This window comes from Gossypium arboreum, chromosome 9 (assembly GCF_025698485.1).
Source record: "Gossypium arboreum isolate Shixiya-1 chromosome 9, ASM2569848v2, whole genome shotgun sequence".
In the NCBI taxonomy this organism is placed as follows: Eukaryota; Viridiplantae; Streptophyta; class Magnoliopsida; order Malvales; family Malvaceae; genus Gossypium; species Gossypium arboreum.
Genome location: NC_069078.1, coordinates 77,999,331 through 78,022,699, shown reverse-complemented (window position 1 = coordinate 78,022,699; position 23,369 = coordinate 77,999,331). Strand labels below are relative to the sequence as shown.

General features: G+C 33.2%; 4 protein-coding genes across 4 annotated transcripts; 3 read left to right on the top strand and 1 right to left on the bottom strand.

Annotated features, from left to right (window-relative positions):
* Positions 1-2,302: 2,302 nt before the first annotated feature.
* Positions 2,303-3,545, top strand: LOC108454770 (probable small nuclear ribonucleoprotein G). The gene is made up of 4 exons (XM_017753339.2): positions 2,303-2,470; positions 2,601-2,623; positions 3,029-3,150; positions 3,227-3,545. Exons 1-4 carry the CDS (start codon positions 2,436-2,438, stop codon positions 3,287-3,289), a joined length of 243 nt encoding a protein of 80 aa, XP_017608828.1. The 5' UTR covers positions 2,303-2,435; the 3' UTR covers positions 3,290-3,545.
* Positions 3,546-5,696: 2,151 nt separating this feature from the next.
* On the top strand, positions 5,697-9,533 carry LOC108457270 (rho GTPase-activating protein 5-like). The gene is made up of 5 exons (XM_017756242.2): positions 5,697-6,541; positions 7,254-7,374; positions 7,455-7,574; positions 7,833-8,063; positions 8,779-9,533. Exons 1-5 carry the CDS (start codon positions 6,138-6,140, stop codon positions 9,361-9,363), a joined length of 1,461 nt encoding a protein of 486 aa, XP_017611731.1. The 5' UTR covers positions 5,697-6,137; the 3' UTR covers positions 9,364-9,533.
* A 648-nt stretch (positions 9,534-10,181) lies between these two features.
* Positions 10,182-16,029, top strand: LOC128280663 (uncharacterized). Its single transcript, XM_053018893.1, has 3 exons — positions 10,182-10,295; positions 10,547-10,652; positions 15,680-16,029. The coding sequence occupies exons 1-3, from the start codon at positions 10,209-10,211 to the stop codon at positions 15,793-15,795; spliced, it is 309 nt and encodes a 102-aa protein (XP_052874853.1). The 5' UTR covers positions 10,182-10,208; the 3' UTR covers positions 15,796-16,029.
* LOC108455993 (putative pentatricopeptide repeat-containing protein At3g11460, mitochondrial) lies at positions 12,561-15,057 on the bottom strand. The gene has a single exon (XM_017754582.2). The coding sequence runs from the start codon at positions 14,760-14,762 to the stop codon at positions 12,930-12,932; it is 1,833 nt and encodes a 610-aa protein (XP_017610071.1). The 5' UTR covers positions 14,763-15,057; the 3' UTR covers positions 12,561-12,929.
* Positions 16,030-23,369: the final 7,340 nt, after the last annotated feature.

Here is a 23,369-nt window from a genome sequence, read left to right as displayed (position 1 = left end):
CAACTTGCTTTTTTCTTTGAGTATTTCATGAGGTCTCATGGTAGAACGTATCATATGAAATTCCTTAATTTACTTATGTAGATATTTTATTTTCTAGATCATAAAAAAGTAAGCCATAAATGAATTAATTCATATTTTAATTCAAATGATACCATTAGTTTCGGATGATGAATGCAAAGTTATTGTGATACAACTTTCTCAAATTTCTTTTTTAGATCACCATTGCTGCTCTTTATGAAAAATTAATAATTTTAAGACACCAATATCCGGAAATGGTGTCAAATTTTGGTGATGTATCCCATAAAAGAAATCTTACTACAAACTATAAAATTCTACCTGTTGGGATTGGTAATAATTTTATTTTTCCAATAAAACATAAATTTAAAATTGAAATAATGAAAATTTTAAATAAATTTTATGAAATCAATGTGATAAGATTCTAATTAAAGGTAAAATCTGTTCATAATTTGTGTGGATAAAATTAACTTATGAGAAATTAATTGAAGATTTTAAGATGTATAATTATATTTTTTTAAGGTTTTGTTTGCCCAATTTATATTTTGGTATGCAAAAGAATTACGAAAAAAATATACATTGAGTATATAATGAATCCTAATGAATGTTTACGTTTTGCACTAATGAAAATAGTCTCTGTAGTAATTTTTATAGAATAATATTTAAATATTAGAAAATAGAGAAAATAGAAAAAAAAACTGTTTTTGAGTTTTTAGCTTGTCATGGTATTTCTAAGTAGGTCATGCAAATAAAATTCTTCTCATATTTGTAGAAATTCCCATGCCTTCATACAAACAAAATTGTCCAAATAGATAATTTAGTAATAAACTTAATTATTCTATATATATATATATATATATATATTTTGAGTAATTATAATTATTTATTAATAATTAAGTAATATAATTTTAGTAACAGGACCTATAGAATATTTGAAGCCCCAAAAATATTAGGCTTATTATCACTATTTGCTCTTGTACTATAGCTAAATTATCACTTTGGTACTTATATTATTTTTTATCTATTTGGCTCTTATCTTTTATTTTTATTATGAGTTTGGCCCCTATATTTTTATTCCGTTAATCCCATTACCCCAACCCAAATTTCCATTAAAAAATAATAAACCAACTAATAACATGTAGCCAGGTGTTAAGAAAAGAAAGAAAATCACTAAAAATGTTAAAAAATATAAAAATGAAAAATAAAAATAAAAAACAAAAAAAACTATAACGAATAAAAACCCAACAAATATTTAAACCCAGACAATTATAAAAACCTAAAAAACATAATTTATTATTGAAAATGTAAATTTTTTAAGATTATAAGATATGTAAAACATTACAAATTTAAAAATTTTCATAAAATTTTGTAAAAGAATTTATTTGGAATATGTGGGTTTTTAAAATAAATTTTAAGATTATAATGATATTTTTAAAATTTTATGGTTTTCTAACTAAAAACCTCAAAATTCCAAACAACGTATTTATTAAAATTTATGAATTTTAAAATAATTTTCAAAAATATATTATTATTGATTTTTTATTTTATAATTTATCAAGTTTTAAATTTTTTGGATTTTTTTGAATGTCATTTTTGTTTTTGTTTTTTTTTTTTTGTTTTTGGATTATGTTTTGCATTTTATGAATTTTTGACATTTTAAAAGAAATTTTGAGTTTTTAAAGTAAAAATACCATAAAATTCTAAAAATTTCATAATAATCTTAAATTTTCAAAAAATTTAAAATTCCAAATAAAAATGTTTTTAAAATTTATGATTTTTAATTATTTTATTTTGCATACTTATAATCTTATTTTTATAAATTTCAAAAATAAATTAGGAAATTTTAATTTTTAGTTTAATTTTGGTGGGCGGTTGGCTTTTAAATGTTTTTTTAATATTCTTTAAACATTTTTAAGTGTTTTTTTCTTGACACGTGGCAGTGTGTTGTTTGTTGATATAATTTTTTTAATGAAAATTTGGATTGGGGGTAAGGGGATGATTGGAATGAAAGTGCAGGGACCAAACTGACAACAAAATTAAAGTATAAGGGCCAAATTAATTAAAAACAGTAGAGGTACCAAGTTGATAATTTATCTATAAAAAAAAATTATAAATATTATAGTGCAAGCCCAAGCCTTTGAGGATGCTTCGTCTAGTGGTATGATTCTCGCTTCGGATGCGAGAGATCACGAGTTCGATCCTCAAACCCCCGAGTTGTCATTAATTTTTAATTATCTAATATTATTTTTTAATCTCATTTGAAATTTTCAACCGTGGGCCGCCTCTTGATCAACATCAGGCCCTCTACAATCTCAGAGGCTTTCATTTTTAGTCTAGGAATCACAGCTTTCTTCCTCCCCTAAACCCTATTCCCCTCTATTTCGCTCTCCCGCTCCGCAGTAGACCAACCTCCCGTCACTATGAGCAGATCAGGCCAGCCTCCAGATCTCAAAAAGCAAGTTCCTTTTCTTCCCACACATTTCAATACTTTTTTTTTTCTTTTGAAAAATTGATTTTTTGTTCTTTCTTTCTTTTCCCCTTACTTATTTCTTAGTTCTTTTATTGATGCTGTTTTCATGTAACAGGTACATGGACAAGAAACTCCAGAGTAAGTATTCTTTCGTTGTTCTTTGCATAGTAGTAAAGCGAATGTCCCCTGTTTATTGTCTGCACCTAATATGTGTTTTCTCTTTGGTATGACTTTTAAGGTTAAAAAAATAGTTTTTATTCTTTCGTGTATGATGTTCGATTTTTTTATATATTCTCGTGGATAGTAATGATTATTACTTTGCATATTTTGAATATTGAGCTACTTATGAGCTACAGTCAATCTTAGATTTAGGTTTGCGTTCTTATGGTATTTGCTAATACGCCGGTGCCTTAATGTGTAAGGAATTTGTTGCTTCTGTTATTTAGTCTTGTAAGTTGCATGTGGCTTTATGAGATTGCAGATGCTAATCTACATACTCTGTAATTTTAATTGTATGAATTCTGTTGGTATGTAATGCTGCAGTCAAGCTGAATGCAAATCGGATGGTTGTTGGTACGCTTCGCGGGTTTGATCAGTTTATGAATCTAGTGGTTGACAACACAGTAGAGGTGAATGGCAATGAGAAAACTGACATAGGCATGGTGGTGAGTACCTTGCTATGTTTTTGGGTATATCATTGAATTTTTTAGCCTCATTGTAATTGGTATTGATACGCTGCAGGTGATCAGAGGAAATAGCGTTGTTACTGTTGAAGCTCTTGAACCTGTTGGCAGAATGCAGTGATTCTGGTTTTTCTATTGATTTATCACTTTGATGTATCTCTTGGCTTTGTTGTTTCAATGGCATCACTGCTAGTTTGGGATTGGGAAGTTTTATGTAATTGAGAATTTATTGGAAGTTAGATGGGTCTCCATGGAATCTGCTTTTCGTTTCTCAACTTTACCCGATGGATTGCCCTTTGTGCATTTCAAACGGATTTAATTGAATGTAGAGAATGGTTACTGCAATACTTATTTTTAGTGCTCAGGCCTCATTGAAACTTTGGTGCTGAATATGTTAAAGCTTTTATTGTTCTTGTGCTTCAATGCATTCATTTCTGCCCCTCTGGATTAGATTAGTCCTTAAGTCTTTAACCATCCATGGTTTGGCCAAACCTTAATTCACACAGGGTAAAAAACAAAAGTAGCTTGTTTTTACTGTTAAACTATGGAGTATCCACTAAACTTGATTAGTCTACTTGCTTCGGATAAAAAACTCTAGGAAGTTTACATTACAGCCGTTGGTTCCTGGGAAGTAAGCTAGATGGTATTTGTTCTTACAGGAACTTTTTACAAGCTGTTGTAGGGTACCTCTAAAAGTTTGTCCAGATTCGTTTTTAGCCGTTGGTGTTTGGCTTGGCCATTGACATCAGAATCCCACACCAGCTGATCTATGTTTATATTATGGGTGTGTGTATTTCCAAAAAGAAGAACAGAGAAAAAGGAAAGAAACAAAAACCAACGAAAGCTTAGGGTAGAAAGCTCATCTTTTTACACTTTTGCATGTAGCATGGCTGGCACTTTTAACAAGCATCATTCTGCAAAATTCATGGCATTGGGGTTAACGATCACTTATAAAAAGGCCAAAAGAGCAGAGGCTGTACGGAACCAAAGTATAAAGATGTGAAGTATAGCCGTGAAATTAGATTCAAATTTGAAACAGTGGACATTGTACAACGGGCAACAGTTTTGCCTAAAGACTATTTTTGCTTGAAGCAGCTCCTTCACTTTCACTTTATGTTTTCCCTTTGTAAAGGCATCTCCCTTGCAAACGAAGCAACCCTTTTCAACCATTCATTGCTTCATCAACTATGTTTCTCAAATTCGGCTGTTAGTTAGTATTGGATGCATGTTCAAATTAGGGCATCTTATCTATCCCAATATCCAGAAGAAATGAGGAATTTGAACTAGAAATCAGTGATAAGAAAGGGGGAAAAATGGGTTTTTCTGAATGATATCATCCACAGCTCATCCAACAGGCAACAACAGCTCCGAAATGGAATCCATCTTTTCTTGTTATTGCCAATTGGCAAATTTTTATGTGGAAAGTGGGTGGCACATGTTTGGTGGCATTTTTTAAGATTTTAAGGATATGATTACTATTGGCAGATTAATTTACTTGTGCAACACTTTTCCTTATTTTGTTTCCTGGTCCTTAACTCTTTAATTATATTCATAATGAGTATTTAGTTGACAAACAAAGAGTTATTTGGTGAGACAATGGAGATCATTATTGTTTTCTTTGTATTTTTCTATAATTTTCCAATCTAATTACAAGCATGTGGAAGATTGGGGGATACTCTATGCTCTATTCTGAAAAACATTGCCTTGAAAGCTCAAAAATACTTTTTAAGTTATCATCAACAGCAAACCTATTAAAGTTGGAACTTTCTCTTTCAAAAAGCTTACCAAACCTTTGCTTTTTTATCCTCCATTTAGGGGAACTTGGCTCACTAAAGAGCAATCATCTTCTAACAAATGATTAATCAATGAAGTTGAACCATAAAAAATCAATTTCAATTCTAAAACACTAACTTCATAATTACTCTGCCAAATGAATGGTAAACCGAAAAAGCAAAGTGAGAGGACAATTTTGTTGAGTTTTGAGGTTCATGGATTTTTGCTAGGAAGCTGGTGGGATCAAGATTCTGACATGATCCAGTTTAACTAAGACTATAACAAAAGTGTTTTACACCTGTCGGATTTAGAACCAGTTTGATTTATGTAAAGACAAATTTTCTTTTATGTAAATAATGTTGGGATTAGATGTCATTATGCCCCCGAAAATGACTACACTCTTTTACATCACAAACCTTCTAAAATGTACAGTGTTATAATGATCCAAAACAAAATCCTGCATATAATCTCATATATGATACACTGAAATTAAGTGTAAAATTTAATAGAGAAGTGTGAAAAAGAAACCTGTATATATTCTCATCTGTAATCTCACTCGACGAATAATATGTAAGATGTAATGACATGTTTTTGGAATAACCACATCTCAACAAGAATTTTCTTGTAAGAAAAAGAAAAAAACTATGAAATTGAAGGACTTGAAACTAGAGTGTGCAAGTCATTATCATATCATATCATATCATATGGTTAATCCCAACATAACCATGTGTCAAGCTGCTAAAAGGAATTCCATTATTAAATGCGTAGATGGCAACATTTCATTGGCTCTGGAACAAACATTAGATAAATCACTGTAGAGAAGCAGTCCCTCAATGCCCCCATTTGCTCATAGAATGTAGCTTTAGGGGGGTGAATGATGCTGGTATTTTCCTTCAATCTCTTCATCTCCACCACCCACCACCACTTCTCTCCCTTTCCCTAAATTTTCAATCTTTACACTTTGCTTCTTCAGTCCTCAAAGCCAAAGCCAGCCAAGAAAATTATATAGAATAGAAAAGAAAAGTGATGATAGTTGCTTCCTACCATCCAAAATCTTTCCTTCAATCCAACTCTACGTAGACATCAAATCTTTACATCCCATTGTTCCATTAAGTCCTTCCAAAGAAACCCATTTTTCCATAAAGAAAAATTGTTTCTTGGCTCTAAATCGTTGACCCCAATAAAGGAAAAACATTATGACTGAAGTACTCCAATCATCCCCATCTCATTTCCCTTCATTTTCAAGCTCCACCTCCACTCCACACGCCCTTACTAACTCTAACGTAAGCACTGTGGAGGATATAATAACCCAAGAGAGTGACCAAGAAGAAGAGGATAGGCAAGAAGAGGAAGAGAGGAAAGAAAGGGATAGAGAAGGGGAAGGGGATCAGCTGTCTTTATTGACGCTTTTGGTGGCTGCTTTTAGGAAGTCTTTGATTGGGTGTAGCCTTTCTGGAAGTAAAGAGCTTTGTTCAATGGAAATTGGGTTGCCTACCAATGTTAGACATGTTGCTCATGTGACTTTTGATAGGTTCCATGGATTTCTTGGTTTGCCGGTTGAATTTGAGCCTGAGGTCCCCAGGAGAGCTCCAAGTGCCAGGCAAGTTTATCAATGCACATTCTTTTTTCTCTTCAAACTTATAATTGAAATTCTCATATGGTTTTGTCGAATAAATTTTCTGGGGTTTGGTTATTTTGGTTACTGTAGATGTTTTCTTGAGATTCTTTTGTCAATTTCATTTTGCTCACTTGGTTTTCCCCCTTTCTCCTGAATTCTTCAATTCTCATTCGTATAACTCGGTCTTCTGAACTTTTATTTGTCCTTTCTATGAAAGGAATACGAGGAAAAGGTTTAGTATTTTCCCCTTTCTTACCTAAATATGAAAATACAGTTGTAAAAGGCCATCCATTTTAGGAACTTCAAATGATGACTAATTTCTCTGTGTTAAGAGGCCTTGATTCATATATAGAATTCCATAGTAATGAAGGTCACCACTGGGTTCTCCCCAGTTTGCTTCCATTTGTGGATGCAAATTTGTTCCCCAAAAGTGGGGGACTTTCTCTTCATTGCACTCCTTTTGCCTTGCTGTTGGTTTCTACTCTTTGCTAATTTTGTTTTGATGGGTAATTCTTACTGAAATTATATCTGTTCTATGATTCACTATTTTCAATTTTGTAGTTGAATACATACCATTGATGTAAGTGAATGTATGGAAAAAGAGATGATGATAAGATACCTTGCTCTGTGATAACTGTTGTCCAAGTCTTTCTGCTAATTTTATTTCATTGGCTAAGATATCATTCTTGTGCAGTGCGAGTGTATTTGGGGTTTCGACAGAATCTATGCAGCTCTCACTGGACTCTAGAGGGAACAGTGTTCCAACAATACTACTCCTGATGCAAAGTCATTTATACGCCTGGGGAGGCCTCCAGGTATATTACTATCTGTGATTTATGGCTATATAATTGCTTAAGTATCCAGTTTAGTAATTAATTTCTTATATTTTCTTTAGGCAGAAGGAATTTTCAGAATTAATGCAGAGAACAGCCAGGAGGAGTATGTCAGGGAACAACTAAATAGGGGAGTTATACCAGATGGGATTGATGTACATTGCTTGGCTGGTCTTATAAAGGTATTTTCTTTGCTCTTTAATAGCTTTGGCTGTACTGAGTATTATGAACATGTTTCTTGTATGTATGTTGGGTTCATAGTTGTCTTATATTTTATCACGCTTCTTTTATATAAGTAATTAAAATATTGAGGAGAGCTGAACTTTTTAAAGAACTGGTTCCGAGGCTCAATATGTTATCAAGATATCTGCAAACAATGTTGAGAACTGCCCAAGTTGTACGGATCATTCAATTCGGTTGTCGTTTTTATGACTCTGCAGGCTTGGTTTAGGGAACTTCCTAGTGGTGTTCTGGATTCGCTTCCTCCAGAGCAAGTAATGCAAGCCGAGTCAGAAGAAGAGTGTGCTCGGCTTGTACGGCTCCTTCCTCCAACCGAAGCTGCTCTACTGGATTGGGCAATAAACTTAATGGCTGATGTTGTACAAGTGGAACATTTGAACAAGATGAATGCACGCAATGTTGCCATGGTGTTTGCTCCAAACATGACACAAGTGAGTAATTATCTTTTTGTAGTTTTAGTCTAAATACACATGCCAGACTTAGTGCACAATTGTTGGTTATTGAGATTTGAACCTATTTGGCATGGTAATAAAACTTTTTTGAATTGTTCTACAACATTTTTTCCGTAGCCCTGGCCATAAAGGTGCTAACCGTTTTAAGCATATGTCATTTTGACACTAGTCGCATGGATGCATCCCTTATACTCTTGTACTCAAACTCAAAGCATTTTTTTTTTTTTGAAAACATAGTGAAAGTAGAGGACCTTAGAAAAGATTTTCGGTTAAAAAATATGATCTATTTCAAGAGAGAGAGTTCATTCCACTTTCCAGAAGGCCTTTCTAGGGCACCTTAAAGCTATGCTACTTGATACTCCAGTTGAGTGTTAGATACAAGTTGTATCTGATACAGGTAGGATAAATCCTTTTCCAAGTTTTTCCATATTTTGGAGGATTGAACCTCAATACCCCATGTTTGGATATGTGATTGGACATGAGTACTTTAGAAAAAATGAAGAGTTAAAGCAACATCTCCTTGAAGCATAGTAAAGGTCTTCTTCCTTATAAGTGTGACATGTATTTTTAATAGTGATTATATTCCATCAGTCTTAATTTAGGATCGTGTATGGCAATAGGCAATGTCATTTAGGTTTGTTCTTGCTATCTGGTCCACTCATAGTTTAATTAACTCCACTACTGTTTATCGCAGATGTCCGATCCTTTAACTGCATTGATGTATGCAGTCCAGGTGATGAATTTTCTGAAGACCCTTATTATTAGAACACTTAAAGGAAGAGAAGATTCTATGGTAGACTCTGCTCCTGTCTCTCGCTTAGAGCCGTCTGATAAGAATGGACAGCAAAGCTCTTCACAACTACTCAAAGATGCCAGTGAAGAGGTTAAAAACGAAAACAAAGGAGAGAAAGCTTTTGTTGCTCAAGAACCTGCCTTAGAGAGCCCTACCCACTCTGCTGAAGAGAATTTGACAACTGAAACTGGCCCTCAAAGTTTCCTAACTTCAATCGAGAACATTTGTGCTGGAAACCGATCTCTAGCCAATAACTGTCCTTGTACTTTAGTATCTCAAATGAACTGTTTAGCAAATGGCAGCCTGCGAAGTACATGTGGAAAGAGCAGAAGTGATCAATCAGGTGCTTCAGGTTTAAGGATGGGAGCAAAGAAGGCAAACGAACAGGCAGTTGGTAATGGAACAGGAGCTGTTCAGAAGAACAAGGGAACGAGGATTGTGGGGCTGATAATTACGAGAACCGAGCTTTTTGAAGCTTGGAGGTAATGCTAATGTTGTAGTCAGATGGGGAGGGGGAAATGCCAACTGGTAGAAGTCGGTATGTTGTGTTTGGTTTGGTTTTGGTTGGTTTGTTTTTGGTCCTTTGAAATATCGGTGTATGAGGTCATGTGTGTGTCTTGTATGTGATTTTGAATGGAGATTCTTTTACTTTTCAATGCTTCACGCTGACTTAACATTCCTTGCCTCATTCTGATTTATTTCTGATTCTTCATCCTCGAGTTGAGTCTTAAAACATAAACAACCGTAATCCCCCATAAGAGGACAGACCGAAGCTGATCCAGCCAACCTGCACTGTGTTAACCATAACGTCATTCTATTCCATTGCAAAACCCAATGTATTTCTCAAAAGGTGTAACTATGTATTCGGTCCTTCAGCATTTAATTTTTCATTTTTTTAATCCTTAAACTTGTAATTTCTATTAAATTATCCCACAATGGATGAACATTTAATATTTTTAAATTAGATTGACGTGACATATAAGTGGATTGTCATTAGCTAACACATTAGCATTTAATTAGGTCTTTTAAATTTAAAAATTCAAAAAATTTAAAAATCATTAAAATTATTTAAAAAGTATAATAATTATAAAAATATTTTTAAAATTTTAAAAAGTAAATAAATATTGACATATCATTCATATAACAATTTAGGTTTATGTCATGTAAACAAAGTTAAAAACATTAAATTTTTATTATTTTGAAATGATTTGATAAAAATTATAAAGTTAAAAAGATTAAAAATTAAATAATGGATTAAAATGATTTTTTTTCCTCAAAGTTGAAGGGGTAAAAGAATTCATTATGCGTCTTAGGAATTCGTGTTTATTTCCATGCAAAGAGACATACATACGATGCGCCCAGAGGGATGTTCCTACTGCTTTCCCCCCTTTGGTTCCCCTGCAGCTTCCTTCTCCAACGTAATGATTTCTTTCCTTGTTTATGCTAATTCGTTGCTTTTCATTTAGAATTTATGTTATTATGCACTTAACTAAAATGGGTACCTTGCAAATTTTCTCCTTTTTGTTTTTTTCGGGTGATAGTCCATGAATGCTAGTTGATGTTGCAAGCTCTTACATTCGTGATAAATTTCTGAACCTTGTCTGTTCATTTATTCTTTATTTGATGTTTAAGAGAAACCCATCTTTGGTACATATTGGCTGACGAGCAGAAGAGTTTGGCTCTTCTCAATCAGTATTCTGAAATATTATCATGTGAAAGAGACCAGCTGAAGAAAAGAGCTCTGCTTGCTCAAGCCTTGCCACTGCCAGACGTAGGTATTCTTTCATTTTCTTATTATTTTGTTCATGTTATTCTTTTATCTTAGAATGTGATCAAAGACCCTCAAAATCAAACCAAGGTTGATACTGATATGTTGTTACTTGGTCCATATCACATTGCTAAGTCTTTCAAGGTTGGTACTTATATGCTGTTTGTTTACTCAGAATCAAACCAACTTCTTAAATTTCCCAAGCTGAAAGTGCTCATTTTTTGTTCAATAATCACACCATCTTATTGGGTTTGAAAAGAGCTGCTATAATTCTATCTAACACGTGATCTGATTTTCTCTTCACCATCAAGCTATTATTTACGATTCTGCACTGGATTCACACTTCCAATTAGGGGTGAGCATTCGATCGAATTGGAAATTTTCGAGTTAATCGAATTTTCGAATCTTATGTTATCATCTAACTTAATTTGAAGTTTTCTCGAATCGAGTCGAGTGAGATGAAATTCGAATCGAATCAAATCGAATATATTTGTTCAAGTTAAATTTAAAAAAAAATAACTTTAGTGTTGTTTATTTTTATGTAATTTTTCAAAAAAAAAATTTTCATACAACAAAAAATTGAAGTAAATAAGTGAATAAATAAGTGAGTAAATAACTAAAAAATAATTAAGAAGAAGAAGAAGAAGGAATGAGGGTTTATTTTAGGGTTTTTTAAGAAAAATAGATTTTAGGATTTGAATTGGATGGAAATGGAGAGAAGAAGAAAAATAATTTAGGGTTTGGAATTTGCTGGGGGTTTGATTTGGGGGAGGAATTGAGATTTGGGAAAATAAATCTTTGGGGCTTAGGGAGACGGGCTTAGGGAAATAGAAAATATAAAATGTTTGGGCTTGGGGGAAATTGAGTTTAAATAAAAGCCTAAAATTTAAAAAAAAAAAAAATACAGTTTATATTCGGTTTATTCGAATTATTCGAATTCGAAAATTCAACTCGACTCGAACTTGAAATTCGAAAAAAAAATCGAGCTGATTCGATTAACTTGATTAATTCGATTAACTCGATTCGAATAATTCAAAATTCAAATTTTTTTCAACTTTTTCGAATCGAATCAAATTTTGCTCACTCTATCTCCACACAAAAGCTATGACAGCCTTGTCATTTTTTAGCATCATGTGTACTTTGCATAAGTGTTTTACAGCCAAATTGCCAGCTAACAATCTGAAAATTGCAGTTGCATACCTTAACAATGTGGTATTATGGAATATAAATATACAAACATCATCATCATTTTGTTTCACATATATTATCTATCTAACTCTTGTGTTAACGAAAAATAGTTTAGCTTTAGTTAGTTATTTTACCTCCTTGCTGACCATTTTGACATGGTTAACCAAAAAATGAAGTGTTAAGAGGGTGGGTTTTTAATCTTCGTTTTTGCTAGGGTATGCAAAAAATAATGTGATCTGCCTCTGGAAATGGATGCATGAATGTTGGTTATGATCATACTAACATATACAGCTGAATTGTATCAAAAGTTTTTGTTTAACAACACTAGCCACGTTTGACAGGCATCTCAGATAATCGTTGAATCATCTGATGACCACACGAACCTCACAAACAATTTGCAATTTGCAATGTATATTTTAGCTGATCGTTAAAGTGTATTCATCTATATTGAGTTTCGACATATCTGGAATAGGTGAATTAATCCTCTAATTCAAAGCTTTGACTGCAGTTCACAGAGACCAGACATTGTAGAAAACTAATTTAACACTAGAATTTCATCGACTATGGTGTAATTCGTTTCATCCACAATTGACTGGTTTTGAGACTTGGAGTATAAGAAATCGGTGCATTGATTCTACAAAGCAACTGTTGTCACCTATTGGTACAGAAGGGAAATAAGTACAAAATAGGGAACAGCTACAACCGGAAATAAGAATTGCTTGACAGATTTCTCTTCAGAATTGTATGCACATGTAAATTAAAATAAGCAATGGCAGAATGAGTTAGCAATATCTATATTCCCACGCCAGCCATTCTGACTGTTGAGCAAACTAGCTTCTTAAGGGATGATCAATCAATGGCTGGTTGATCATCAGCCCTTTCTCTAGACTCAGTTTCATTTTCTGGTATCCATAGAGCATTTGAGCATATATTATTACATTTGCAGCCACCTAGCTGAACCGGCACTCCACAGGCTTCCAACAGATTTCTTAATTTCAATATGAAATCAATCTTTGTACTGCATATTTTTATTATTATTTGCAGAACATCTAGGATACCAGGGAACGCAATATGGAACCCTCAAGCGAGTATTGTATTACCAATAGTCTTTGCATGAACAGTGTCCATCTCTGAAGTGGTGGAAACGGGTTGCATCTCTAACAACAAGCTGACGAGTCACAATCTTGCTGACACCCTTGAAAAATAAATGGCAATCGTCACACATTCTAAGGTTCTTTATCACCACAATCTCTGTCCCTGGCTCAGAGTTCAATAGTCCAAACACAATTGCCAACTTTTCACTATGAACACCCATATCAATTAAAGCTTCTTTGTTTCTCCTTTCTTCATTGTCTTTACAGCCAGCAAGTTTCTTCACCAAAGTTTCCAGCTCATCCACCATTCTATATATCTCCTTCTTTTGAGGATGGCTTCTATCCCCGGCCAAGAAAAGGTGCACTCTTCCTTTATACTCGACATAGCTAAATCCTGGATCCTTTTTCAGCTTTCGCTCTCTCATCATTACTCTAACTTTCAACACTCCTTCCAAATTCTCAGCTTCAGAATAAATATTAGATAGCAGAACATAATAACCGATGTTTGTGGGCTCAAACTCAATAACTCGTTCAAACGCCAACTCTGCCATCTCTACATTTCGGTGAATTTTGCAGGCACCCAAAAGGGCTCCCCAGACTGCACCATCTGGCTTTACCTGCATTGATTTAATGAGCTCCAAAGCTTCATTTAGCCGACCAGCCCGACCTAGAAGATCCACCACACAAGAATAATGCTCTGGACCCGGCTGCAACCGATGCTTCATCTTCATTTCTGAAAAATATTCCAAGCCTTTTTCAGTCAACCCCGCATGACTGCATGCGCATAAAACACTCACAAATGCAGCACCATCAGGCCGAATACCACTCTTAATCATCTCATCAAATAACTCCACTGCAATCTCTCCATATCCATGCATTCCATATCCACCTATAATCGCTGTCCATGAAACCACACTTTTAACAGGCATGCCATCAAAAATAGCTCGAGCCTTGACCAAATTACCACACCTAGCATACATATTAATCAATGCATTATTCAAAAAGGGATTCAAACCAAGTCTACTAGACTCTATTCGCTGTTCAACCTCGTGGCCAACACTAACAGCACCAAGATTAGCACAAGATGATAAAACCCCAACAAATGTAACCGCATCTGGACAAACCCCCGCAGTTTCCATTTTCCTATAGAGTTCCAAAACATCAGCCGCAAGTCCATTCTGCGCATACCCTGAAATCATAGCGTTCCAAGTAATCAAACCCTTTTTGGGCATCTCATCAAATAAATTCCTACCAAACTCAATGGCCCCGCATTTCACGTACATTGTAACTAAACAATTAGCAACAGAGAAATCAAGATTCAACCCCAACTTCACACAGCAACAATGAAAACACATCCCTACGCTTATGTACCCAGGTTCCGAGAACACCGGAACCAAGCCCAACATTGTAACTGAATTAACCGAAACGCCCATTTCCCTCATTCTACAAAACAAAGCAATAACATCAAAAAACCGGGAATTTAACGCGTACCCGGAAATCAAAGCGTTGTAGCAAACCGTTAATTGATTGGATATTGGGTTTTCATCGAACACCTTGCGGGCGTTTCCGAGGGAACTGAATTTGCAGTACATAGAGATGAGAGAAGTAAGAACAAAGGGTTCCTGGGAGCATCCGGATTTGATGACTTGACAGTGGAGTTGTTGGCCGGAAAAAGGAAGGGGAAGGGAAGCGGAGGATTTGAGAGCGAAAGGGAAAGAGAAGGCGTTTGGGGAGGAACCGCAACGCAGCATTTGGCGGTAGAGAGTTAGAGCTTCAAGGTATTGGCATTGCTTTGCTAACTCTCTCAACTGAGTGTTCCATGGAATCCAAGTCATAGGAAGCAAAAAATGGCACTTCGGGGAAGAAGTTGAAGCCGTTATATATATTTGGGCGGGGACAGGAAAAAGAAGTAGTGAAACGCTACACGTAATGCCACGATCGGACTAAAGCTTGGATGTAAAATAGCAAAGGTGAACTGCGTAGCAGGGAATTCAATAACAAGATAATGGATTATATCTAATCAGAAAGAAGGGGGGAGGAGCAATAGAAGCCATGCACTTTTCGACTGTCGCTTGCGGTCATTTTCGGCCCTACTGTTATATTATTCGCTGGTCTGCAGGGGTTGGAAAGACAGGTGTTTGTTCAAAGTTAGCTAATTATCTTAAAAAAGGGAAGATGCCATTAGTTTGCACACAATACCAATTGTTTTTAGTTTCAAACGAGTTAAAAGTACCAGACTTATGAGTACACACGTAAACAATTGAGTTCATATTGCTCCTTATGCTTAATGCATGAACTGGAAAATTTGTTATGACAAATATATTTACCCATCATTAGTCTTTATCCAAAAAGATTATCTCTTGTGCTATGTTTACAGGTGGGAGTTCCTGTTTATAAAGCGGGTACCGAGGTTAAACCATATGAAATAGAAAAGAAAGGTTTAGAATAGGCCAAAAAGAAGAAGGTAGATGTAGGACGGCTTCAGGTAATATCAATAGCATCTGTCATGAAATTTGATGCAACATCCTTAGGTTATTCATCCATGCAAATTATTTTCTTGTGTTGAACAGATAGATAAAGGTGTGCTTTGTCTGCAACTTTGTATATACACTTATTTGGAAAGTTTTGTGCAACTATAAACTCATTTAAGATTGATGGAATTCTAACAGGACTCGTATGCCACTTCAATTATTTTTAGGCAAGCTATATTCTGTAATAATTGATGTTTTTTGTTGTTTCTTCCATGTATAAGGCTCCTCCTGGTACTGCAAGAAGAGCGAGGAGATCAGAATCCAGAATGCAGTTTGCAGAATACGCATCAACAAGACCAAGTCCACGTGGCTTTGGTGCAAAGAACTAGGAAACTGATCAAGTTTTAAGAACAGCAGGACTGTTCATTATCTACTTGCAGTGCAGACCGAGTTTCAGAGGTTTCTTAAGAGCTGTGAGAACTCGTCGCATTTTGATGGTTAGTACGAAATTATAGAGGTGTTCACCCTGCAAAATTCAATAGTATATACTTTTTAACTTGTTTCTCAATGGCTACTAATATCAGATATGATCCATATTGAACGAAAGCAATTTTCATAGAAATCTAAACTATGTTATCAATGTTCTTGATTGAGATTGAACTCTTCTTTTTTTATTAGTAAAATTCTTTATTTATCCAAACAACTACAAAGAATACAAATGGCTGCGTAAGCAAACAGCCTGTGCTATCTATACAGTATACTAGGTCCCCATGACTGTATATCTACTATATCATCAGTAACATTTGTTAGTTAGATGGAATAATATCCGGATGAACTGAAATATTAGATCAAAACACTATGCATGCAGTGGGATTAAGTTTGGGATAGTAAAATTTTTAAAAAGATTTAGGAGTTTAATGAGATTTAAAAAAATTAGGGTCTAATTTAAAATTTAAAATTTGTAAGATTAATGAGAATTTTCAAATATTTTAAGTGAGCTTAATTAAAATTATTAAAACAAATTAAAAGGTATAATGAAAATTTAAAAACTTGAAGGGCCTAACTAAATTTTTTAAAAAACTTTAAGGAGAAGTGAAACTTTTTCAAAAAATTTAAAACAAATTAAAAGGTATAATGAAAATTTATAAAACTTGATGGGTGTAATTAAATTTTTTAAAAAACTTTAAGAGAGAAATGAAACTTTTTCAAAAATTTTGGGAGCTTAATTAAAATTTTCTAAAAAAATCAAGGAAAATCACTGATTGTCTAATGTTTAACTAATACTAAGCGGCGTTACGTGGTCAAATCGTAAGGCAAAAGGACAACTTGTATTAGGAGATGAACCAAAACATTTTCTTAACCTAATCGAAAATGAGCAAACCAATTGAAAAATTAATATGTCGTCTATGAAGTCCAATTAGGGAGATGCCTTATTTTGGACATTAGAGTGGATAACTTCTAGAAGATAGAGACATAGGTTGATTGATTGGGCTGACAATACATCGGATAGGACCTAAGCAGAATAGACCCTAAATTCGTTTATGAATTTATTTGTTTATGATGTTCATAGTGTGACAGACCTAAATCCTGAGTGGATGATGGACTATATATGTGTGACTCGTAAACTTTGATGTAAATCAAAGCTTGAGTTCAAATAGATAAGGAGCCGAAAGTTGTTGTGTTGGGTGTATGACTTCTTGTAACGTCCCCTAACCCTATACCGTCACCAGAACAGGGTTACGAGACATTACCAGTCAGTACAGTCCAATTTTGGTCATTAATTAAAATAAATATTCACACACATCCTAGTTTTAAGATGTAGTCCCTTTAATGGGCCCTCGCGGTCCAATATGAACAGTAAATTCAATTCGAGACTAATTTAGAATCACTACGAATTTTTAGTAAATTTCAAAATTCATACTACATACCGTTGCCAACCATAATTTCGAAATTCTTTCAATTTAGTCCTTAAAGCATAAAACTTGTGAATCACTTTACAATTCAATCCTTGTATCATTTTTAACTTGAATTTCTATCAATTTAGCCCTTAATTCATCATTTTATTTAACATGGACAATATCTAGAAATCTAATAACTATCAAAATATCAACTTAATTTCATCAAAACTTTGTTCTAAAACTTCTAAAACATCAAAATTAAGTAAAAAGGGCTTGATTGACTTACCTATTAAAGCTTAAAGCTTCAAACCTTCAATTTTCCCTTTTCTCCCCTTCTTTCTTTCTTTTTCTCCCCTGCTCTCTGTTTCGTTGCTTTCTGTTTCTATTTCCTTTCATTTGCTTCTTTAGTTTATATATATAATATAATATAATATAATATAATATAATATAATTAAAACATAAAGTATCTTTATTATATAATAATATAATAATATAATAATATACTAAACATAAAAAAAATCTTAGATTTTCTTCACGATAAACCGACTCAATTTATACTTTTGTATAATTTCCTTTTAGTCCTTTTTATTTTCTTTTAATCTATAATTCAACTTTCACACTTTATTCAATTTGGTCCTTTTACTTAATTACTCTTAATTAAATTAAATTCACTTAATTAAACTCTAATTAACCACTCATTTTACTTAGTAAATATTTTTAATAAATATTTACGAATCCATTTTCGAAACGGAGACCCGAAAATATATTTTTTCGGTAACGGTAAAATTCGAGTCATTACAATTCTCTCCCCTTTAAGAAATTTCGTCCTCGAAATTTGCCTAAAAAAGAGGTGGGGGTTCAGTGATCTCACTGTTTCTTTCGGTTCCCGTATTGTTTCCTCAATATTATGACATTACCGCTCAAAGCTAGTATCTCAACCATCTTTTCTCATACAATAGATTGCGTCAAATCTCAATATCCTTTGTCGATATAACATGTAAAAGATCTGATTTACATCTTTTGAGCACCAAATCCTGATAATCCCCATAAATTTCTTGTAATTTTGGAAGTAAAACCCAATAATATATTACCAGTCTGACTTTTTTTTTTCGAAATTTTACATGGCCCAACAGAACGAGAATTCAATTTCTTTTTCAACCTGATCTTCAAAATTTTCTTTCAAACTGAATCTTTAAGAAATATCATATCACTAACAAAATACTCGATATCCTAACGTTTCAAGTCCACATATAATTCCTGTCTGTCAAAACTGCTTTCAATCTATCTCGAATCACTTCTACTTTTCTTCAATTTCACGAATTAAATAGTTTCGCATATTCTTTTTCTCGCTGTATTTAATCAGATCTCATGCAGTTTTACATCATAATCATTCAGAACTTTATACAGTGCTGAAAACTGTTATCAAGTACCCAAAACTTTTGTACTTGTTCTATAATCAGAGTATAAACCACGTATCTCAATAAAAAAAATAATAGAAACCACCATACCATGAAATCTGATAATCTCAGAAACCTATATTTCAGACAATTATTAAGAAATTTATTCATACCTGAATAGAATTTGCAGACTTTACCATACCTTCGACGATTATTCAAATGACGTCTTTCTTTTTCAAAGATCGAGATAATTCCAATTCAAACCCATAGAAATTATATCCCACTTCCATTCTGATATCCTTTCTAGCTGTAACAGTTTTGAAGATATCTGTATCTGATATAAACATTTATATACAATTTCAAAGTACTACTTTTCTTTCCCAGTCTTCAACACATCTTCCTCAAATCACTGTACATATTATTTCTTCTAGAATGCATAGACATAGTATTGCTATAAATTTCATACAAATTCTTCTGTCTAAGCTCTGAATTCTTCAATACAGCTTCTATTTCTAAACAGCAAATAATCATCAAATTCAATCTGAAATTTTCAATCAAAATCATTTGTTCACTATACCCATTTAACCATTAATTTATTATCACATTTCTGAACTTTGCAGACCTGCTGTAGAGAAGTAAGTTTAACCTTTATTTCAATTAGAATTGAGCGATCATCAGATAATGACAATAGAGTGTTCATAACTCCATTTGTTTTTTTTTTCCCGGATGATATTCAATTATAAAACCATGATCCTTTAATACAAAGACAATAGCTATCACTTTCGAATCATGTATCAAATAATTCTTCTCATGTAGTTCTAACTTTCCAAAACATAAACCGTTAATTCATTTTCTTGCGTCAAACATCGCTATCCTCAGAAATCACAAGTTTCTTTCTTGGATTTTAGGCTAAACCAGAACTAGTGCTTCAGTTTACTGAGTTTTCAACTGATTAAAACTTTACTGACATTTATCAGATCATTGCAATGCCATATCTTTCTATGATAACCATATATTTCAAAAATCTTTTTCTAACTTTCTGATAATAACCGACTAATCTCAGAAATTCTCTGATTTTAGATACATTTTTCAATATTATTTCAGGCACAAGATCTATAATAAATTCAGCTTCTTCAACCAACAGTAATTCGGGTAACTCTTCTAGAAACACATCAAAATTGCCATTGATTTAAAATTTGACTCAGATACTTTAATATCCAATTCATAAGCAAAGTAAATACCACAACCCTTTTCTAGCACACTTCTGTGTTGACATGTTCAATATCACAATAAACAATTAGTTCAATTTTCATCGTTCTAACCTTGCAGTATAATGCACTTTTGCTTACAATTCACCACCATATCATGTAGAATTAACCATTCCGTTCTTGAAATCACATCAAATAATAATAACATCAAATCAATTAGGAAATAGTACCCTAATATCATTATCAAACAGTTCTTGTAATTTTATCAATCAATAAATACTGATCCGAAAAATTTGATACTTCAACCAATAATTCGTCGAACTGAACAGAAAAATCTTTAATAAATGCTAAATTCATGCAATCATACGAATAAATAAAACCAATATCAATTTAAAATAATCATATCAGTGCCGATAAAAGAAGAAGGTACCTGTAATGACATCCGGTAGAGAAACTTCTTCTTATATACAATCAACATATGCCCTAGCTGATATTCATTCTCCAGATTTTATAGTGAAATCCTTTATCACACTTCGACTACCACTCGCATTTCTAGGTTACAGAGTAATCTACCTCTAATAACTGTGGTATTCTGTATTGAAATTTAAGTAATATCTCTTTCAACTCTCTTCAATCAATCACTAAGATAATGATCAGAAGAATCATATCTAACTCATATTCCGCTCTTTATTCTACATTCTTCGACTTTATGTTTTCATTTAAACCATCTTCAAACTACTTGTACATTATGGTTTCTATTGGAATATACCCTCTGATATACTTATTCAATCAAACAAATTCCTTCATACTCGATTACAATCATATGACCTGTTTAAGCTTCAAAATTTCTTTGCATTTCTAATCGAAATCTCGACTAACATATATTTCTTTCAGAACTCATTTTAGAAAATTCCAAATAACCCTTTCATAGTTACAGCATAAATCAATATTTTCCACCTTTGGTAAATTGAATCTTTTAGTAGAAATATCATACCTTCCTATCATTTATTCGACGAACCAAGCAATTCATTTACAGCCTTGATAATATTCTCTTGCCAAATTTCAATTCTTTCAAGATCATTTTCAGCTGTAATTTTCAATTCTTCCACACTATATGTACAAAATATTGACAATGATATGTTACCCATTCGCACAAACTCAGACCTTGAAGCACTTGAGAACCGATTGAGAAACAGGAGGGCATATATCATAACAAATACAATTTCTTCTATTCATCAAGAACATCATTATAATTCTAAATAATTATGTATCATTTTTTTATTTCATCACCATCATTCAAGAATTAATTACCCATTGAGTTTATACCCGGTGTTGTTGATTCGGTTTCATCTAATTCACGAGACTATTCGTCTCAAAGATACATTTCATAATCAATACCATCGATATTTTTGTCTAACATTTTCACTATAAAATAGTACCAAACAAATATATCAAGATTCGATCCCGACTCAATTTCGACTCAATTATGGCATGTACCTCTAGACTCAATTCGAGCTCGATGTAGTCCGAGAATCGCTAAACACGAATAGCTCTGATACCACTAATTTGTAATGTCCCCTAACCCTATACCGTCACTGGAACAGGGTTACGAGACATTACCAACAAGACTGATCCAATTTCGGTCATTAATTAAAATAAATATTCACACACATCCTAGTTTTAAGATGTCGTCCCTTTAATGGGCCCTCGCGGTCCAATATGAACAGTAAATTCAATTCGAGACTAATTTAGAATCACTACGAATTTTTAGTAAATTTCAAAATTCATACTACATACCGTTGCCAACCATAATTTCGAAATTCTTTCAATTTAGTCCTTAAAGCATAAAACTTGTGAATCACTTTACAATTCAATCCTTGTATCATTTTTAACTTGAATTTCTATCAATTTAGCCCTTAATTCATCATTTTATTTAACATGGACAATATCTAGAAATCTAATAACTATCAAAATATCAACTTAATTTCATCAAAACTTTGTTCTAAAACTTCTAAAACATCAAAATTAAGTAAAAATGGTTTGATTGACTTACCTATTAAAGCTTAAAGCTTCAAACCTTCAATTTTCCCTTTTCTCCCCTTCTTTCTTTCTTTTTCTCCCCTGCTCTCTGTTTCGTTTCATTTTGTTTCTATTTCCTTTCATTTGCTTCTTTAGTTTATATATATAATATAATATAATAAAATATAATTAAAACATAAAGTATCTTTATTATATAATAATATAATAATATAATAATATACTAAACAAAAAAAATCTTAGATTTTCTTCACGATAAACTGCCTCAATTTATACTTTTTGTATAATTGCCCTTTTAGTCCTTTTTATTTTCTTTTAATCTATAATTCAACTTTCACACTTTATTCAATTTGGTCCTTTTACTTAATTACTCTTAATTAAATTAAATTCACTTAATTAAACTCTAATTAACCACTCATTTTAGTTCGTAAATATTTTTAATAAATATTTACGAATCTATTTTTCAGAAACGGAGACCCGAAAATACACTTTTTCGGTAACGGTAAAATTTGGGTCATTACACTTCTGTTGTATGTAGCGCTATTCACAACAGTGGAGTTCATAACCTAAAAATAGGTAAATGATATCTTCTCATTGGCATTACATGGTTGATGAAAAGTAAATGTGACCATGGGTTGTCCGTCTTTGTGATGGATGATGTAACACCCCTAACCTATATCCGTCGCCGGAACAGGGTTATGGAGCATTACCGGAGTTTACAGATCAAGTACAAACATTTCATATCATTTCTTATTCACATCATAAATCAATCGTATTGGTCCTTATATGAGCCATCAAGACCCAAATACGTAATAGAAATAAGTCAGGACTAATCCAGGTATTCAAAGAATTTTTTGTATAATTTCAAAAATTTTCCTAGATATAGGGGTCACATGCCTGTGTGTCTAGACCGTGTGTCACATACAGTTAAGAGACACGCCTATGTCTTAGGCCGTGTGAGTATTCAAAATAGGATACACGACCGTGTCTCAGCCCGTATCCATACCCATGTAACTATCTGACTTGGGTCACACGACCAAACTACATGCCCTTGTGCTAGACCGTGTGAGCATACTGACTTGCATTAATTAGGTGTAGGGGTTACATGGCCAAGCTACACGCCCATGTGCTAGGCCGTGTGGATAATTTTGAGCATTCTGATTCTCAATTTTTAAGATATAGGAGATACACAGCTACATCACACGCCCATGTGATAGAGCGTGTGTCACACACGGCTGAGTCTCTGCCCATGTGGATAAAAATAGGCCATTACCAATGCCACATTTCTCACCCAAATTTGGCAACAATCAACCAAAACATTTTGAAACATCAATAGGCCATAATAAGACATTCAAACCCAACCAAAATCAAGTTTTATACATGTAATATCACTTCATAAATTCAAATATCTGAACTTACCTACTTTGTCAT